Raw genomic sequence first — 18,746 nt, 5'->3', positions numbered from 1 at the left:
GAGATCTGGTGGTGTGGGTTGATGGTAGGCTGAACACGAGTCAACAGCGTGCCTGGCAGCCAAAAGGACCAACCATGTCCTGGAGTGCATCAAGCACAGCACAGCACAGCTGGACAGACAAGGGAAGTGACTGTCCCATTCTGCACGGCACTGGTGTGACTCTACTTCAAGTACTATGTGCAGTTTGGGGCACCTCAGTACAAGAAGGACATCAAACTACTCGAGTGTGCCCAGAGGAGGGTGAGCAAGATGATGAAAGGCCTGGAATGAGAAGCAGCTGAGCCACTTGGCTTGTTGCAGACTCCAACTTCTTCAAAGGGGGCAGCAGAGGGGTAGGTGGGGATCCCCTCTCTCAGGTGACCAGCAACAGAACACAAGGAAATTAAATGAAGCTGCTTCAGTGGAAGTTCAGAGTGTGTATTAGGAAAAGGTTCTTTACAGCCAGGGTGGTCAACCAACACAACAGGCTTCCCAAGGAAGTGGTCACAGCACCAAGCCTGTCAGGGTTAGAGGTGCATCCGGATGACGCTCTTAGTCATATGGTTTAATTTTAGGTAGTCCTGCAAGAAGCAGGGAGTTGGACTTGATGATTCTTATGGGCTCCTTCCAACTTGAGTTATTCTATGATCCGTGATTGTAAGCCTAGGTCTTACTTTTCTTGAAAAACCAGGTACTGCTAGAGTAAATTCAATCAGGCTTCTAACAAAGGAGGCTCTTAACAAACTGTACAGTAATGGACATTTTTAATAAAAACAACATTAAGCATGATACCAGTATTTTTTCATTAGCATTTCTAACCCAAAGCAGAAACACTGATGTAACATCCTGAAGGCTCTCAGTCCTGTAAGCAAGTGAAGTGCTGTAGTTAATTCTTCAGCCTGAGTGAAGACTTTTGCCAGTGGTTTTGTAGCCTATCTCTGTAAACCAGGTTGTTGCCAGAGGGGCTGCTCAGGTCTAGCTACTGTGCCACAATAAGTTGCCTCTCTTCCCCTCTCTCTCTCCCCATATTAGCATCCCACAGGATCCATGAGCCCATTCCCACTCACTGTGCAGCCCACACAACCCCAGGTGTCAACAAGGTAAGCTGCAGGTCATCTCCTTGAAGTAATGTGAACTCTTAGAAACCATCAAAAGACAACTGCAAAACCACACCCTACTGACATTAAAAATAATCAGGCATCTCAGGAATCTGATGCAACATATTCAATACACCCTATCAAGATTTGCATGTGTAAGATGCTGTGACACATACAGTACCTTGTACATGCAAAATCATGGCTATTTCATTTACTTTTCTGCACACTGTTCTCATGAAATCTGAGAAGCCATCTTGATAAGGGGGCTGAATTAACTGAATCTTTTCATTTAAGACTGTGGACTTCAGAAATGGTGAGTTCTAGTCATTAGTCCTTTTACAGACTTTCACATTTCGAAATGCAAATGTATACAAAACAATCATGCTTATACTTACCTCTTTGTGACCATGAACTCAAATTATCCCTTTTGTGAAACATTCATAAAACCCAGTACCTCATTAAATGTAAAGTTATACACAATCCAGCAGTCAGGAAACTGCCAACGAGTCCTAAATATTTTTCATCTCTGAAAAGTAATCATGTAGAACTGGCAGCCTCTTGACTCTCTTCAATCCCTGTCCACCAGCAAGTCACTCTATGAAGTTAAAAGTGGCTCCAGATATTACACAGATATTATCTAGGTTTGAAATAATGATGAATTTGGGGTCTTAGGGTTCAGCTTCATGGTACACATAATCCAAAGTAATTTGGAATTACTGAGGAGATGGTCCAGCTTGCTTTCATTGCTCCACCTTGTCACCTCAAATTCCCACTTCTTCTTGATGTCAGAAACAAAGATGACACACACCCTAATTGTTAAAACTGATAGAAGAAAAACAGTGAGGTGGCATAAGGGGGGGGGGGGGAGAAGAAGGGAGTAGAGGGGACCTCTCCCTTCTCAGAGGCTGCCTGCAGTAATACTCTGAAAGGTGGAGTCAAAAACATAAGGAAAGAAACATTAAGTAACAAATAGTAATAAAAAATGGATTTCATCCTACATAATACTGCTTACTAGTGTAATATTACTAGTGTAATACCACTCATGACATGGAAAACATCAGAATTTAAAAGGCAGAACCTGCAATTAGAACAAAAAACCAGCACTTCTTATATCGAGTAGTTAGAATTGCCCTGGCAGTCACAGACTAGAGAAAACCTGTAATGTAATTTTACAGAATGAATTTGAGGTTTAAAATTAAACTATAATAATTTAAATCATAGCTGTGAACAATTCTGCAAATCTTCCCTTCCTATATCATACAGAAAAACAAGACATTTCTGCATAATTTGAGGAACAAAGAGCCACTTCTTGTTATTTTAATAAAAAATAGTGTTTGAAGTTACACTTACATACATCAAAACATAAGTGTACATACATTAGAGTGAACATTTTTTCCTAGGTAACTGTGTAAAGGTTTGAAAAATAGTAATTTTACAACATTCTGGAAAAGAAGATCCTGTCAAGGAAATATAAGTCAACAAGTAACCGGTAGCAGAATGCAGTTGTGGAGTCCAGAGTGAACAAGATTTAGCCACCTGAGCTACTATGAAGGAGTGCAGGCCTTGGGCTCAAATCTCCAGCAAGATCTCTTCTGTCCCCACAAAAAGCAGATTTATGAGTTATGGCGTACACAATGCAAAGGATCTAAAAGCACAGTTTTGTCCTTAGTATGAGCCCTCTTTAAAGGATTCTGATAGATCTTGATTGGCAGCATCATACTGAGCAATGAAATGTTTGAGTTCTTCAATGCATCGCTCACCTATTTCATGCAAATTCTGCCTCAGGGCAAACTGAATGGAATTCTCTAACGATGGGTCTTTATCAATTAGCATCTTCACCACCATGCCAAAGGTTTCACAGTCTTGCCTGTAGACCTAGAAACAACACAGTTTAGAAAATTATTAAATGCAAAACTCTTTACATTAGCACACCAACAGCCCTCATTGATTTAGGCACTACTGCAGTTCCAAACCAGGGAATACTGGATTTAACAGAGGTTTCAACTGTACGATGCATTTGCCTTTTCCTCTCTTCTGAACTGCACTAATATGAGCATAACCAGTTCATAAATACCTAGACATAAGAAATGACATTCATTGAAAAAAATGCCTTTAAAAGATAGGCCTCTTTTTACAACAACAAAAAAAAACCTCTTGCAGCAATATTTAATAGAAGTGCAAATGCTAAACCAGACTTTCATTCCAAATATATGTGCATTTAATTTAACTGCAGCATGTCTAGAAATGCCACAAAAAATCTCAGTCATTATATAAAGCAACAATACCTCAGTTTATAATCTTTCCTAATACTTTAGATATAAGTTACATTTAAATAATTTCACCAAAATCTGTTTGTTAGTTGCATATCTGTTTCTCACAGAAGTCCTTGACACATATGACCTTAATCAGAAGTTTATCTGCATTGGTGATTCAGCCACCATGGATAAGAGAAATCTTGGCAGCTGTTTACATGAACCCCTCTGATCTGGTACTGAAGGGAATGAAGACTGTGCAAGGCAGTTATGTACCACAGTTCAGAAGTAACTTCTCTTTATCACTGCAACTGGTTTTCTGAGAAACATCTGATTCTGCTCTTAGGCAGTTTTCAAAGCAAGTCAGTGGGTTTTCAATTTTTTTTTTTCTTTTTTTTCAAGTTCCAGCTAAGGTTATTAATCTAAACACCAAGCAAAAGAGGAATTTGTCAAATTCTTCGAACTGCCAGATGCAGTTCATTTTCACACCTTTTTTCCCCATTTCCATTTGGAAAATACATTTGAATGGAGATAAAACAGTTTTATACCTTGTTACGTTTTTTAGAAGAAAAAAAAAAGCTAAAATGTGCTTGTGCTAGAACTTTTTTTTTTACAGAGATGTGTGAACCTTTCCTCCCAAATTTGTATATACTGTGGACACAAATGATACAATAGTATATAAGCAATTCCCATTAGTAAAAAAGAAATAAAGAACCCCAAACAATATAACCCCCACAACCAAACATCACATTATTTTATTCATCCAGACCAGTTCAAGGGCAGAGCTCAAGCATATTCGTAACAGAGGAGCAGCCAAATAAAATATATTCTGCACACAAATTAAACTATTGTGAGAAATAAAATGATTTAACATGGCATCCTTTAATAAAGACCGTTCTCAAATAGTATGTTCTATAACAATAGTTTAAAATAAGACCCACTTTTCAAACACTGGTTGGCAAACAACAATTAAATTTCAAATTCTCAGTGGAGATTAAGAAGTCAAATAGAAGAGTGTAGCCCCAAACAAACTGAAGCAAAACATCTTAAGAGTGGAAATGGTATGCACATGGTGGTTTTTTTCTGAGCAGGGTTTGTTTCTTCCTTTGCATGCTTTGGTAGTAAAATACCAAAACTCAGACAGTTCATGTTCCACAGCAAGTAAAACATGGTACTTCAAACAGAGCAAATTTGTGTTTCTTTTCTTCTGACTCTTTCAAAGGAAAAAACTCAGGAAGAATTGCTGTCTCTGATTAGCCATATTACACACAGATGGTATTTCAATTTGGATAACTCTTGCCTTTCAAGTGCTTGCAGCACACTTGCTAGCACCTTCACAGATTTCTGAAAGTTTTTTTTCTCCCTAGAGCCATTATGTTTTGGGGGAAATAGTTCAAAACAGGTTTTTTTCCCTATTGTATGCCTACTTGTCCTATTTTGTCACCTTTGAAGTGGTCACACCAGGATGTGTAAATGATTTTCTACAGGTAGATGAACGTGGTAACTGTTACCATTCACAGGGCACTGTGCAACACTGGTACCAGTGAAACTCTGACACTAACAGAGAACACAGACACTTTTCCTTCTCTTGCACAGGAAGGCACACAAAGCTACCCAAAGCTACCAGTGAAGGAAATGTTCTGCTTTTAATTGGTCTTCAAATGAATGGCAAATAGTGTTATCTGCTATTGCTCTCACACACCACAAAGAGCCAAGCTAGATGTAATTCTCTGACATTTAGTGTATAAACACTAGCTCAATCTAAGCACATTTTTCTTCAAAACTTTCACAAAAGAAGAGTGAAAGGAGAATCAGGACAGCCATGATTATCTGGAATCAGAAATCACTTTGCTGTCATAATGATCTTCAAACACCTTCATACAAGAGATGAACATTTTCAATGCTTTGTGAGAGAAGACTTAAAAAAAAAAAAAAAAAAAAAAAAGAAAATTGACCTAAAACAGGGGAGGAAGGCAGAAGGTGGAGCTGGAAAGGCAGTTATAACAACAGAAAAAAAAGGAAACAGCTCAGCTTTTCTAAGAATAATTGAGCAATTTTCCCGTGACAAGTTTTCTACCCCAGCTGCTAATTCTGATCCTCTTGGTGCCATCTGCCTCCTTCTCAATTGTGCTGATAAACCTATTTGTATACCTACACCATAAATTACTTCACTGAGATGATCCCTTTTAAAATTACTTCCCTCCCAATTAATGTGATTCAGTTCTAAAACCAGATGCATCAGCACAACTGAAGGAACTGTGAGCCACAGTCATGAAGTGGAAATTACTTCATAAACCGGTTTATATCTGAAGCCAAGTGCAGGAGTACCAAGCCTCAAAGAGAAGTTACTATGCTTTACAGAAGGAAGTAGGGATTATCAATTACATGAATATCATTTACACAACATATTAATTACAACTTAATGGTACAGTCAATTATTTGAAAAATGTGTGAAAGCACTCAAAGATCTTGAAAAGAGAATGGTGGCATGGCATATTAAAATCCATCTTCTCCACAGAAGAGAAGGAGGTTATTTCTGTAAAATAAGATGAGACTGTGATGCTTGAGGAAGAAAACAGTAGAAAAGGCTTCAAATAAGCAAACTCACTCTCTGTGGGAGAAGAATTCTGGAAGAACTTGTGACCCTACAAGGTTTGAAAGCAACCTTGTCTTTAAAATTCCAGATAATATGGATTTTGAGCTCACACCATGGAAAGCTCATCTGCAAACATTTGGAACTAAAGCCTGAAAAGTATTCCATGTGTGAAGAAAGAAGAAATAACTTTTTTTACATTGAGAAACAAGAAAGGGAATGATACCAATGACATGATTATTCTGTCTGATATGTATATCAGGCAATCCTGAAAACAGCTAATGCCACAGGATAACGATTACCAAGGCCCTAGCTCACTTTTACTCTCTGACCTATGCTACAGCACCAGCAAAATGGAAAGAATACATAACACTTTAGTAACTAGATGAAGGAGAAGCAGAAACAGCTGTTCTACTCCCAAATATATAAATAGATTTTAATTTATTTTATATGCACACACATACAAAATATAAATATAGTCCCGTTTTTCCTATGAATGAGAAGTATATAAGCTGACTTCAAGTTCTTTTTGAAGAGTTTTCCAAAATCAGCACATCTGGCATCTGTGAGGTTAGTGGATTACAAATACTCCTACTTTTATATTATTCCCATGGTATATTGGCTCCTTTCAGTCTTACATGATAACAGCACAGAAGATCTGACTGAGATAAACTCTTCAGTGTGCTGGGTTCTGTATAAACACTTCGGCTTTGTCTAGACACAAATCTAAAGGTATGATGCACCTGCAACATGTTAGTGAACACTCCTCATATGTTTAAGAACACTAAACCAAAATTTGCACTTAGAACTGTTTAAATATAGCTAATAGAATTTTACTTCCAGATACAGCTAGAGCAATAGAGATGCCAGTCACCCAGGCTGAAGGTGATCAAGCCCTAGAACTCACCAGGCAAAACTTCTGAGACCTCCCTAATCTGCATCTGTGCAAAGTTTCCACGGTTAATCTCAAAGTGCCATCAACACTGACTTAAATTACAAGGTATATATTGACATGAAAGAGATGAAGGATGCCACACATTCTCTTCTTGCAGCTAAGTGATGCTGGGATACTAACATCTGATGAGGAAGAAAGAGAAGCAATAGCAAATGTGGGGACTGCTCATGTCTTAGACTGCAATAATCTAAAAATTGTCTTGGTTTAAACCAAAGAAAACATACCGAATGGCTCAGCTAATGGGTGGAAAACAACATCACCAAAACTTTGTTGTACATCTAAACTCCAGTTGTGGATGAAATTATATCTAGCTAGGAATGACTACAGTCTGCAGAAGATTCAGAGACTTTATCATCTTGGTCTCAAAGTCTTGCATACCTGGCCAAAAAGCAGCTCTGCTTCAACAGCAAGAGTAGACACAATATTCAAAGGGGAGGAGGCCAAGAAAACCACAGAAGTTAAAATGGAGATATTCACAACCTTTATTTCACCTCATAGTGGTCTCCCCAAACTTTACTGTCTGTGCAAAGAAAGGCCTTCTAACTTCTCAAGGTGATTCAGATCAGCTGAAACTACAGCTTCTGCTCTAAGCTGCCTTTGAGGAAGAGGGAAACAATAGTGAAATTCCCTGACAACTGGGGAAAGACCCTCAGGAACACTGGTCCCACCAGGGTACAAGTTAAGCCTCAGTACCTCCCATGTCCATAACTAGCAGAAAGTACAACTGAGTAGCAAATGCAAGATGCAAATTTCTCTTCTCTATTTCAAAAATTACTTAACTGAATCTTCATTTCTCCTTTGTGGGAGAATCATTCCAAAGAACATGCTTTATTTTATATAAATGTAAGACAACATGAAGTATCTTCTCCAGCTATGGTTTTGAATTAATATGACTTGTACTTCGGTGCTCTTGGCTTTATGCACATGTAAAAGCCTCTTGAACAGGAAACATCAAAAGAGTTGGGCATGCAAGGCTCGAGCAGCTTTAAGAAAAAGATGGACAAATTACTTTCAATGCAGAAGGTTTACTCTTGCTCACAAACACAAGCAGGACCACCAGGCATGAGGAGGACCACATCCACTATGTGAATGTGATGATTTATCAAGTGAAATCAGTGCCCATTTCACCTGTACTTTCCAATCCCTTGCTCCTTCCTGCATTTTTGAGCACTCTTGTAATTCCATATATTCACAGATTGATCTAACACTCCCTGACCTCCACCAGGATTCCTTTTTCACAGCAATATGACACAGCACCAGGCTCAGTGAGCAGCTCTGCACCATATGCACACAGCCCAACACCTGTGTCTGTAAGTCAGTGTCCATCTTCATAGATGCCTGTTCTTAGCTCCTCATCCAGAAGGCCAAGGACCCTCAAGGCTCAGTTCACTTGGGAGGAGGGGTTAGGGTTATGGCTCAGAAACCACGTTAAACAGCCTGCAACCCTTAGATACTAACTCGCCCTCAAGAAGATCCAACATGCCCAGCAATCACAATATTGTATCTGTGATTCATGAAAGCATTCATTTAACATATTATCTTCCAGAAGACAGAAACTTTTCAGTTACTAAGGGCACATTTCCCACAAATACCAAGTCCTCGTGCAAGGAGGGAAGAAGCAACATGCTCACTGAGAGTTTTTTAATTTCTGACAAAGGCAGAGTTTGAACTTGCAGAGCACAAATACAGCACAAATTTGAAAGCCATACCACATCCCCTATGGACACCCCATTAACATAAGAGCAAACTGAAACCTCTCTTGCTTCTATGAAGCCCCAGGGCTGTTTCTCTACACCAGACAGAGGAAAAAGCTGTTGTTCCCCCAGCTAAACCAGGATAGCCAAGCTGGTATAGCCCTCTGGTGGTACAAGCCAGCTTCTTATTTCCCCTCCCCATCAGACCTAAAATGAGCCTGGCAAAGCACCTTTCTTCTGTTAACACAGCCACAGATAGATTGACCATAAGTTATACTTTTTCTTGCAAAATGTTGACCTAGCTCTAAACCAGCTGCAGAATCAGAAAGACTTTGCACTATAATTGTGCATGGAAACTCTAATAAACTGGGAAACTACTACACATTGAACGACTTCTGTACTGCTGGTATCAAAGCCCCTTCCTTGCAAAAGACAGCTCATAAAAGGAATTATGACCTCTCCCCAAGCAACTTACTGTTAATTGTACTCCTCAAGTTATTGTACTCCTCAAGTACAATAAGCTAACCCTCCAATGAAAGAGTACGGAGACATTATCATTACTATAGTGGCAATTTAATTGTACTGTTATGTTTATGAGTACAACATATATATAAATTTATAGCTCCACATTGCAAAGCATACTTAGAACTGTCATTAAGCCACTTGAAGACAACTGTCATGATCAAGACATTTAAAACTGGTTTTCAACCAAGATGAACTATTTTTCATGGTTACAAAAAAGCTAAATTAATGTACAAAATTTCAGTCCTTGGTTACAGTGATGGTATAAAAATTTAAATTATAAAATATAAACAGGTTTACTCTATTCCTTTCTTAAAAACGCACTAACAATTTTGCCTTGAATTTATGCAATAATTTCTGTACCCACTAATCAGTGTTTATAGACCAACTAGATACAAATTGAAATGCAAATTGGGGAGAACAAGTTATTTAATCTATTATGTAATAATGAACAATTTCATGTTAATTTGCTACTTACTGAAGATAGGGAAATACTAAAGTTACTTGCACTTAAATGCTACCCTTTATTCCATTGCAAGCTTCAACCGCCTGGTTTAATAGGTTTTTGGAATGGAAATCCACCATTCTTGGCATCTAAAAACCTGACTGAATGGTCTGCTTAAAGCCCCTTGTGTGGAATAGATGCTGACACAGGCATCCTTTTAAAAGCAGCATGAATTCCAGGTGGGCTTTGTCCTCAAGGACCAAGACCATGGGTGGGTGTGAGCAGAGATCAGCAGGGACGGGCGCTGGTAGGAGGCCCTGGGAGAGGCAGCTCTGATGTCCCCAGGATCAGGTCACTGCTCCCACACAGGGCTCCATGGCAAGAGGCTGCAGTGGTTCTGTTCAACTGTTCTACAGCATTTTGCTTCTAGGACACAGCAGCTTCTGCTTGTAGTTTTTTTTATTCCCTTTAATTAAATTAACTTTAAAGAGGGCAACAGTTCAAAACAAGGCCACTGCAAGGCTTCCTACTTTATTTTCAAGTAGAATTCTAGTATGACAACAGACTAGAAATGTTCTATAAAATTGTGGGATGGGTGCCTGTACCTAGAGTAACAAACGTACTCTCCGCTGAATTTACACATACATTTTAATGTTGAAAGGAACTAAAGATTTGTCTGGGGCTTTAAAATATGACTCTGGTCTTTTCCATGCTGTGAAATGCACTGGGAAAAGAACACACAGGCCAAACTATTTACTTGCATAAAACCAGTTTAAGCTCAAGACATCACTTGAATACTCCTTTAGTTCCCATTATGCCCCTGGTGACACCTCTGCAGTCACAATGAAGTCATGGAGTTTGCAGAATCATAGAATCATAGAATTGGCTGGGTTGGAAGGGACCTCAGAGATCATCAAGTCCAACCCTAAAAAAATATGGAATGAGGGTGGAGCTCAGGAGAAGCCTGTGACTGTCTCAGGTGTGACTGGCTCAGTGACTCCAGCCTCATCTTCCCATGACTTCTGCAGTGCAGGGCTCTGTTAAATAATATTATTCTTTAATACCTGTATTCATCACCTCTGGAGGAGTGCCATTCCTCCTCAACTCCTTTCTTCTACCCTACTCCATATGAACAAAAATTTAGTCTTGTGCATTTATTCAATGCTCATAAACCAAAGATGGAACATACAGCATTTGTAGGAGTCTGTTGAGTAAAGCCAAAAATAATCAAAAGTAAATAAAAAGGAAAGCCCTCAACAACTGCAGTGTTTACAGGTCCAGATACACAGTACGGACAAACCTGTAAAGCAAGGCTATGGCATTCTCAACAACCAATAGCAAAAGTCAAACAAGTTGGTACCATTTATAAATCTGTTTATATGAACTACTGAGCTATCTCAGGTCTCTTAAGTCAAAGCAAACAGAGACAGCACCACACACAAAGCTGTCAGGACAGTACAACATAAACCTAAAACTGCTACAACTTGTACTACCTGGAAATTAAATTAATATCTGGAACAGTCAGCCAAAGATTTTTCATTTATAAAAACTCACATTTTCCAAATAGTTCCCCATTGCTTTAAATTTACTACAAGCAAGTTTCAAGAAGCAATATGTTTACTTAAAATATATTGCTAGGAAATCCATATATTTACTTTAATAATTTTTAATACCACAGTGGAGAACTTTAAGTGAATGGTTAAATAAAGAGGAATTGATTCACAACAAAAATGTACATGAAGATACACTTCATTTAATGTTACATTTTGGCACGAGCAAGTGCATTATTACTTCTTCAAGAAACCTCTTGCTCAGTCAAGCAGGAGTAGCTCCCATGTGGGAGAGCAAGGACTATTATGTTACATGGTTTTACTGGAGATAATTCTCTACTAAACCAATCAGACCACATAATAACAGCATTCTAACACCAACTACAGGCCCTTGGAGACCAGTTTGTGTGTGGCCTAGATTTCATAGGCTTCTTTACAACAGATGTGTTGGATGAGGATAGTGTTACTTCATATATTAACTTGTGTGTTCCTTAGGTAAAACAGCAGTGTTAGTTTAAATTCTACCTCTTACATACACTTTTTAAGGAATTGTTGTGCCTTCTGCAAGCAGATGATAAACCTACATTCAAATGAACCCACAGCAATTACAATTCATTAGTTTTTAAATCTCACTAGAAGTACTGATAATCTTTTTAAGCCATATCCATTACACCTTTTCAGCTCATGTGTTAAGCAGCCCAGCTACAGATTTAAGAATGTCCAACAACTGTGCAGCTAAGTATAAAAATTGTCTGAAAGACCAAAAAAATTGTATATCTATTAATTTCCCTGTTTTCTATAATGATCTTCAAGACTAGAAACTCCATTTTTATGGGACCATGAATGAAAACAGAAACCTAAAATCTCTCCTCTCTGCTGGATGCTAAAAAAATACCTTTACTTGAAATGCACCAGTTCAGGATTAAACAGGAAATAATCAGCTTTATGCCAAAGGAAGGACCTCGCCCTGCAACTTTTTATTTATGAAATTCTGAATTGATGGAAAGCTATTTCCTAAATCTGCTCTGTAGTAAACTTATTGCTCCATCCAAAACAGGAAGGGTGAAGTTTATATACAAAAGACTCTGTCTGTGTTAATTCTCTTGTTAAAAATACTTTAATAGCTTTCAGTTATGTCCACTGACATTAAAGGAAAGTGATATCCATTTAAGCGTCATCAGAATGGGCTTTATATTAATGGTGACATTTACAGGACAAACCAATTTTCCTTGTAATAATAACACAAATTATTTTTTTTACAGAAAGTAGAGTAGTTTAAAATCCCCTTATATGACTGTGTTACAGTCAAGATCAGCAGTAACACATGAGCTTTTACCAAAAAGTGAACTGGTGATTTAGTTTCCCTCAACAGAAGTCTTCAGACTTCCAGTTTCAACAAATATCCTCAGCTACTGATATTCTCAGATTTGACATTATTCTGCATTAAGAGGGTTGATTTTTACTAATGGGCAAGACATGGGCAATGGGTGTGGATCACCTATGTCTTCTTCAGTGGCACAACATAAACAAGTAGTAAGAGAAGAAAACAAAAAACAGATCTTCCTTTTCCAATTATGAACAACTCCCAGCAGATCAGCTGCATGATTCACTAGCAGCAGAACTGTTATTGTAAACTCAAAGCTAGTGAGTCAGTGAATTTCTAAGAACCAGCCCTTAAATGAGAATCTCACCATCACTGCCTAAAAAGCAATTCTTTTTTTTCTACTTCTTAGATGAATAAAAAATGCTAAAGCAGGTTTGGACATGAATGTCAAAGGATAGGCTTTGGCTCACGTGCAGCATAAAAAAAAAAAATACTTCACAAAATAAGTAAAGTACTGAATGTAGCAGACAACTTTTCAGAAAAGAAAAGCAACAGCTGCAAGCAGAAAAACAATTACTTAGATTACCAACATTTTATTACTTAGTTTATGTTAAACCTTAAGGTTTCTGAGAGTTTAGAATTACTTCACACATTATATTAGCCTCACAAATCAGTTTTATTAGTGGAGCTAATTTTTTTCATGTCCAAGTCATGGTCCTGTCTCTACCTTTTAAAGAGTCACTCCCATCATTTTCTTAAAGTAATTATTCCAAATATAAAGTCAAATAAAGGAAAAAGTAAATTAAGGCCATGTGTTTTAAGATATCTGTAAGCTTTTCCTGGCTTGCAGATGGGTATCTTTTTCCATATGCAGCTGTGACAGCTGAAAAGACTATTCCCCCTTCCCAGCTGTCACCATCCCTGTGCCAGAACCATCATCCCACTTGTTTGTATGAGCCAGCAGTACACAAAACTACTCCTAAAATTCATTTATAGGCAAAATCAGCCTGCTAGCATACCAGTTGGGATGCTGGGAGGAATCACCTATTCTGGAGGAGAAGATGACAATCAGCTGCAGATGACATGAGAACATTTATCTATGGCCTTACTAGGGTGTCCAGTCTCTTTAAGCTCACCTGAGACCACTCATTCAACTGCTACCTGACCCAAAGTACACTGAATCTGTGTTTAAATGGCCACATATCTTAGCATGCATCTTCACACACACAAAATATATATATAGAAAGAATCTAAAGTTAGCACAATGGCTGGGAGTAGAACAGGTCAGAAAAATTGTCTGATGAAGCCTCATTTCTCATTGCAAACATATTAATTCCTTCGGGATTTTTTAGTTTTCAACAACCAAAGCATCTCTCCTCCTGAATCTATTCCCACAATTCTAGCTATTTCCACCTCAATTTGGAAGTAGAAATATGATCCAAAAATTAGTAAAAATAAAAAAGCATGACTCCCCCAAAGAGAAAGCCACAAGGAGCAGAGATTGTCTTTTATGGTTAGTAAATCATATGCCTTAGGGCAGTGATCATCAACTGTGGTTCCAAGGAAACATAGTAGGAGTTCTGCATTTACTCAGTGGATACACCACTGACTGTATCCCACAGTACTTGGAATTCTTTATTTGATAAATCTGGGTTACAGCTCATAAGTAATCCTGAAGAATCATAGCAATTAGCTGGTTCAAAAAAAACTTGGGAATCACTTATTTTTAAATTGTGAACCATTTTCCCATGTGAAAAACAAGCCTATTTTGTATTTAAAAAGATCTTTTGAGACTAAGAAGCTTTCTATTTCCTCATTACAAGCCTCTGCTAATGAGATAGTTAAGCAGTGCTGCAGTATTTCAGCACAAGAACTGTTACCTATCAAACTCGTTAAAGGAATGTCTGCCCTGTTCAACCCAGCGCCACTGAACATTTTCCAGAAGTTGTCTGATGGGGTGAACTGACAGAGGACAGATTATGGAATGAACTTGGGAAGATATGTGGACTTACTCATGACTTTATCAAGTGTTCACTTGTCTTCAGATTCTGGCATCCACTGAAAAGCTTTGATTCTTTTGGAGTCTAGCTTCAGTCAATCCTTATAAAACTATTATGGCCAATAGAAGAAAAGTGGGATTATCTAATAGTGCTTTATGTTTGGGATTTTTGAAACAGAGTTTTTGAGAGCTCTGTATTCTTCAAACAGCTAAGAGCTGCTTTCTGTGATCCCTGACATCTATAAGTTGTGAAAATGCATGATGTAACAAATTCACAGAGATATTTCTAGTACCCAAGAGACAAAACTTACATAATGGTACTACTAGAGGTCTAGACTCAGTCCTCTGGGATGTACAAAATAAAAGCTTATTTACTCTACTGCAAAACTGGAAACCTGACTATTGTACCAGTATTTGTTTACTAGTAACAGTAGTAAAGAATCACTTAAATTTAAAAAAATCAATTGAAAAAAACATAGCCAGAACAAATAAGCAGCTGCCCAGGAGAGCTGAACCAGTCAACCTCCTGCAGGTTAAAAATTCACTGAATATCACCAGCAGCTTTATGCATTATGGTCACTTCAGAGGTGCAGCAAGGTCTGCCTCTGGCCAACACCCCAATGTTGGTTCTTTCACTCTGGCAAATTGCAGAGACAACTAAAGGGCTGGGGGAGCAGACCCTTTAATTAAACACTTCATAAAATTTCAAATTACCAGCAATAATAATTTGATATTTTGAAGATATCCTCAAATAACTAAGAAATTAATTAATACCTGCAAGCATAACTTACTATATTAAGCTTCTCTTTAGAGGCACATAGGCTATAGTTCTAATAGTCTAAAATAATTCACTTTAGGGCAGACACCAAGCTAAATAATTTCAAGTCAAACAACTGAAATCAGGAGAAAGAGCAAGCTACTAAGGAGCTAATACAAAAGAAGATCTAAATTAGATAATGAAACTGGCAACCACAGCACTCTATACGAAAACACTTATTGAAAAAAAGTACTGTTACAATATAAATAAACTCTTTTATGCTGCATCTGTAAGCAGAATAATGGCCTTTGCTGATAAAGTCTACTGATGCTGGATTGATATGGTGTGTTTTGGATAAGAACAGCATGGAAAGAGAGCAGTGAAGTCTCTTTTGATAAGCAGAACTAAATAGTTTACTGCCTAAGATAAAAATAGGTTGCTAAAGGTCAAACACTTTAATGCAATAGCCAAAAGAAACAGTACCATGCCATTTACCTTTTAACCTTACTTCATACAAGATTACCATGTGCTCTCAAAGATACAGACTAGACAGGGGTTATTCGTACAAACACATCCTGAAAAATAAGGCATTCCTCCCCTCATGCAGCCTTCCAGAACTTTTTTTTTTTTTTTTTTAAACAAAACAGTTCATGCTAATAAAGATCTGGCTGAAGTATACTCTCTGGAAACAGAATTAAACGAGGAAAAAAAGATTATTTAGAAGACAGCAAGCCAAATTAAATATAAAAACACAATGAAATTTAATGACATTTTCTAGTTTCATCTAGAAATTCCATTGGGCTTTTTGTTTTTTTCAAAACCACATAGGGATATAAACATTGCAAACTTTCTATTTTCAAATCAGGTGGTAAGACATTATCCTACTTCAAAGATTAGTATACACAAAGAATTTATTTACATGCTAAACAAAGGATTAGTTCATGCATTTATTTATTTATAAGTACCAGGGACACTGTAGAATGACTTCACAAAAACATGAATGTTAAAAAAAAAAAAAAAAAAGTTGCCTACAGGGGAAGTTGGTATCTTCCACTCTTAATGAAGAAAACATGATGACTAACACTTTCCATTTGTTGGCTGCAATGCACTGAAACCAAATCTTAGAACTACTGCTTAGTTGTAATATGATCCATTGACTCATTTAATTCAACTTACTACTAACCCCTCTTTCACTTGCTCACCTCTTTGTTTTCCTTAGTTCTTCACTGCTCAGCAAACTACACTGTGGACAAAGCCCAATCAACTCTTCCTGCTCCAAAGATCCAGCAGCTGGTCAATATGTACACAATAAAGGAACCACTACTACCTCTGACTACCTTTACTTCACACTTTTATCTGAGGCCTTCTTGTTCCTTTGGCCTGCCTCCACCCAAGCTCCCATATAACCTAGCTCTCTGAAAAATCAGAAATTCATTGAAAAGCATTTCACATCAACAGAATTATCTGAGCATCGTTTATTACCTTCTTGCATAAATGTATTGACATTCTATGAATTTCTATCAAACATCAAAACATAAACAAAAGGTATGTTTCCTGATTGAATGGAAATCTTAAAGAACAAACACTGCCCACTGTATAAATTACATCCCTATGCACACATGTTCTTTCAGAGCCTTAATATAATATATAATAGAGCAGCTTTAAGGAATACAGTAAAAAGCTACCTGCCTACCAGTTACACACACATGCTGAGGAATACTGAAATCAACTGCAAGCATCCCAATGAAAGCTGGTATTTTTACATGCATAAAACCTCACCTGACACTAAAGACAAAGTATTTGTACTGTGTTTACATTCTACATGACCTTGTCTCTTCTAAAATCTTTGCTGATCCACAAGCTCAGCATTTTATCCCAAACAAACTTCTGTATATAACTCTCCAACAGTATGCACATGTATTTTTCACGAATACTTAGTCTTGCTATATAGAAACACTTCATCAAACAGCAACAGACTGAAGAGAAACTGAAACCTGAGATAAATAAAAAAGCAAGACATGAGCCATGTTACTGCAAAGGCACCAGATTTTTAAAAATACCCCGTATTTTTGTTATAAAGGGTTATATGTGATTGAATCCTTTTTTTTCCAAAGTACAGCAGATCATCTTTATGATAAATGTAATGATTCAGAAAAGTGATTAAACTGATCCTCACACAAAGTAAAGAAAGAGGATTGTGCTACCAATTATACAACTACATTCTTGCAAGTCTGCATTGTAAAGCACAGGTCTAAGACAAGCAAGGACTTATGTTTTCACTGCACTGTTCAAAATACATAGATGCAAAAACTATGCTGCTCCCATCAATAAAATAAAATTTAGATTGTTACAGATTAACAAGAAGGGAATAATCTTTACAGTAGGTGAGATACTTCTATTTGGAATCACTACTCTGGTTGTTTATTGTGATGTGTAACATCTACAGATTAAAAAGCTCCAGAGCCAACTAATTATAATGATACATGCTTTTCTTGGTAGCAAAAAGCTCACCCTGTTTCCAATAGACTGGAACACTCCTAAAACAGAGTTTCTTTGGTAACTTATCTGGGTCATGAAAGACCATATTATTTACTTTAAACTTTTTTTTTTTTTTTACCACATCACCCATTCCCCAAATACCACACCCCCTTCCCAAATGATGCCAAAAATCCACCCACCAAGAATGTATACTGAATTTAACAAATTTTTTTTAAGCCCATCTTATAAAATCACATATAAATTCACAATTTTAGATTAATCACATCTGGATTAGATATGTTAATGGCTCAGTATTACAACTAATTTACTGTATATTCACTAGTGTGCAGATTATAATTGTCACATTTGGAATGCAGATGCAATTCTTGATCTAAACAGAGACTGCAAGAATAACAAGACCAGTAATTCTGTTGTATGTACTACTAAATATTTCACTGTGTTATTAAAAGCACAAAACACTTATACATGGGCTCAAGAAACCAATAGCCTAAACCAAATCAACAGTGAGTTAAGAGAACTTTCCAGAGCTCAGAGTGAAACATTTTGGTATCCTGTTACTAGAAAATCAAAGCAGAAAAAAAAAAAGCATTAACTGACCTCAGTGAAACAGGAAACAAAATCTCAGAGTTTATCTTTGCTTCTGATTTTAGCAAAGGTTACAAGAAAACATCCTTCAACAGCAATGTAAGAAAAAGGGAAATTGTACCATGAGCTGTAGTTGCACCTTATAGTAAATCTGAGAAAAACTAAGCAAAACAAAGTATTTAAAATTAATAAAATCTTTTTTGAATTATGGCTATGCTTGGGTAAACAGATTGAATAGTTTCATTAAAAATGGTATTCAGATTGTTTTTATTTTCAGTTGATGAGAAATACAGTAAAGTGAACCAAAGGGACAACAGAACAATCAGCAGTGACTGACATGTTTATCAAATTCTTCAGTAAAAAACTTCAGATACTTCATGCAGGAACGCTGCTGTTCCTGCCTTACCACTGAGGCTTCCTGCAGATGCCTTGAGGGCATCCAGAGGGGAAGAGAGCAAGCTGGAAGTACCTGACTGCTCCCCACTTCTTTCTGGC

The 18,746-nt window shown here is 37.3% G+C and overlaps 1 protein-coding gene across 2 annotated transcripts in view; it reads right to left on the bottom strand.

Moving 5' to 3' along the window:
• Nucleotides 1–758: 758 nt before the first annotated feature.
• PPHLN1 (periphilin 1) overlaps nt 759–18,746 on the bottom strand; it is a 63,011-nt gene continuing 45,023 nt past the window's right edge. For both annotated transcript variants that reach the window (XM_030456825.1, XM_030456832.1), the window contains exon 10: nt 759–2,951. In XM_030456825.1, the coding sequence (XP_030312685.1) occupies nt 2,742–2,951 (210 nt within the window). In that variant the 3' untranslated portion in view covers nt 759–2,741. The remainder of the gene's footprint in view (nt 2,952–18,746) is intronic.

Source organism: Calypte anna, chromosome 1 (genome assembly GCF_003957555.1).
Source record: "Calypte anna isolate BGI_N300 chromosome 1, bCalAnn1_v1.p, whole genome shotgun sequence".
NCBI lineage: Eukaryota > Metazoa > Chordata > Aves > Apodiformes > Trochilidae > Calypte > Calypte anna.
This window is presented reverse-complemented; position numbering and strand designations above follow the sequence as displayed.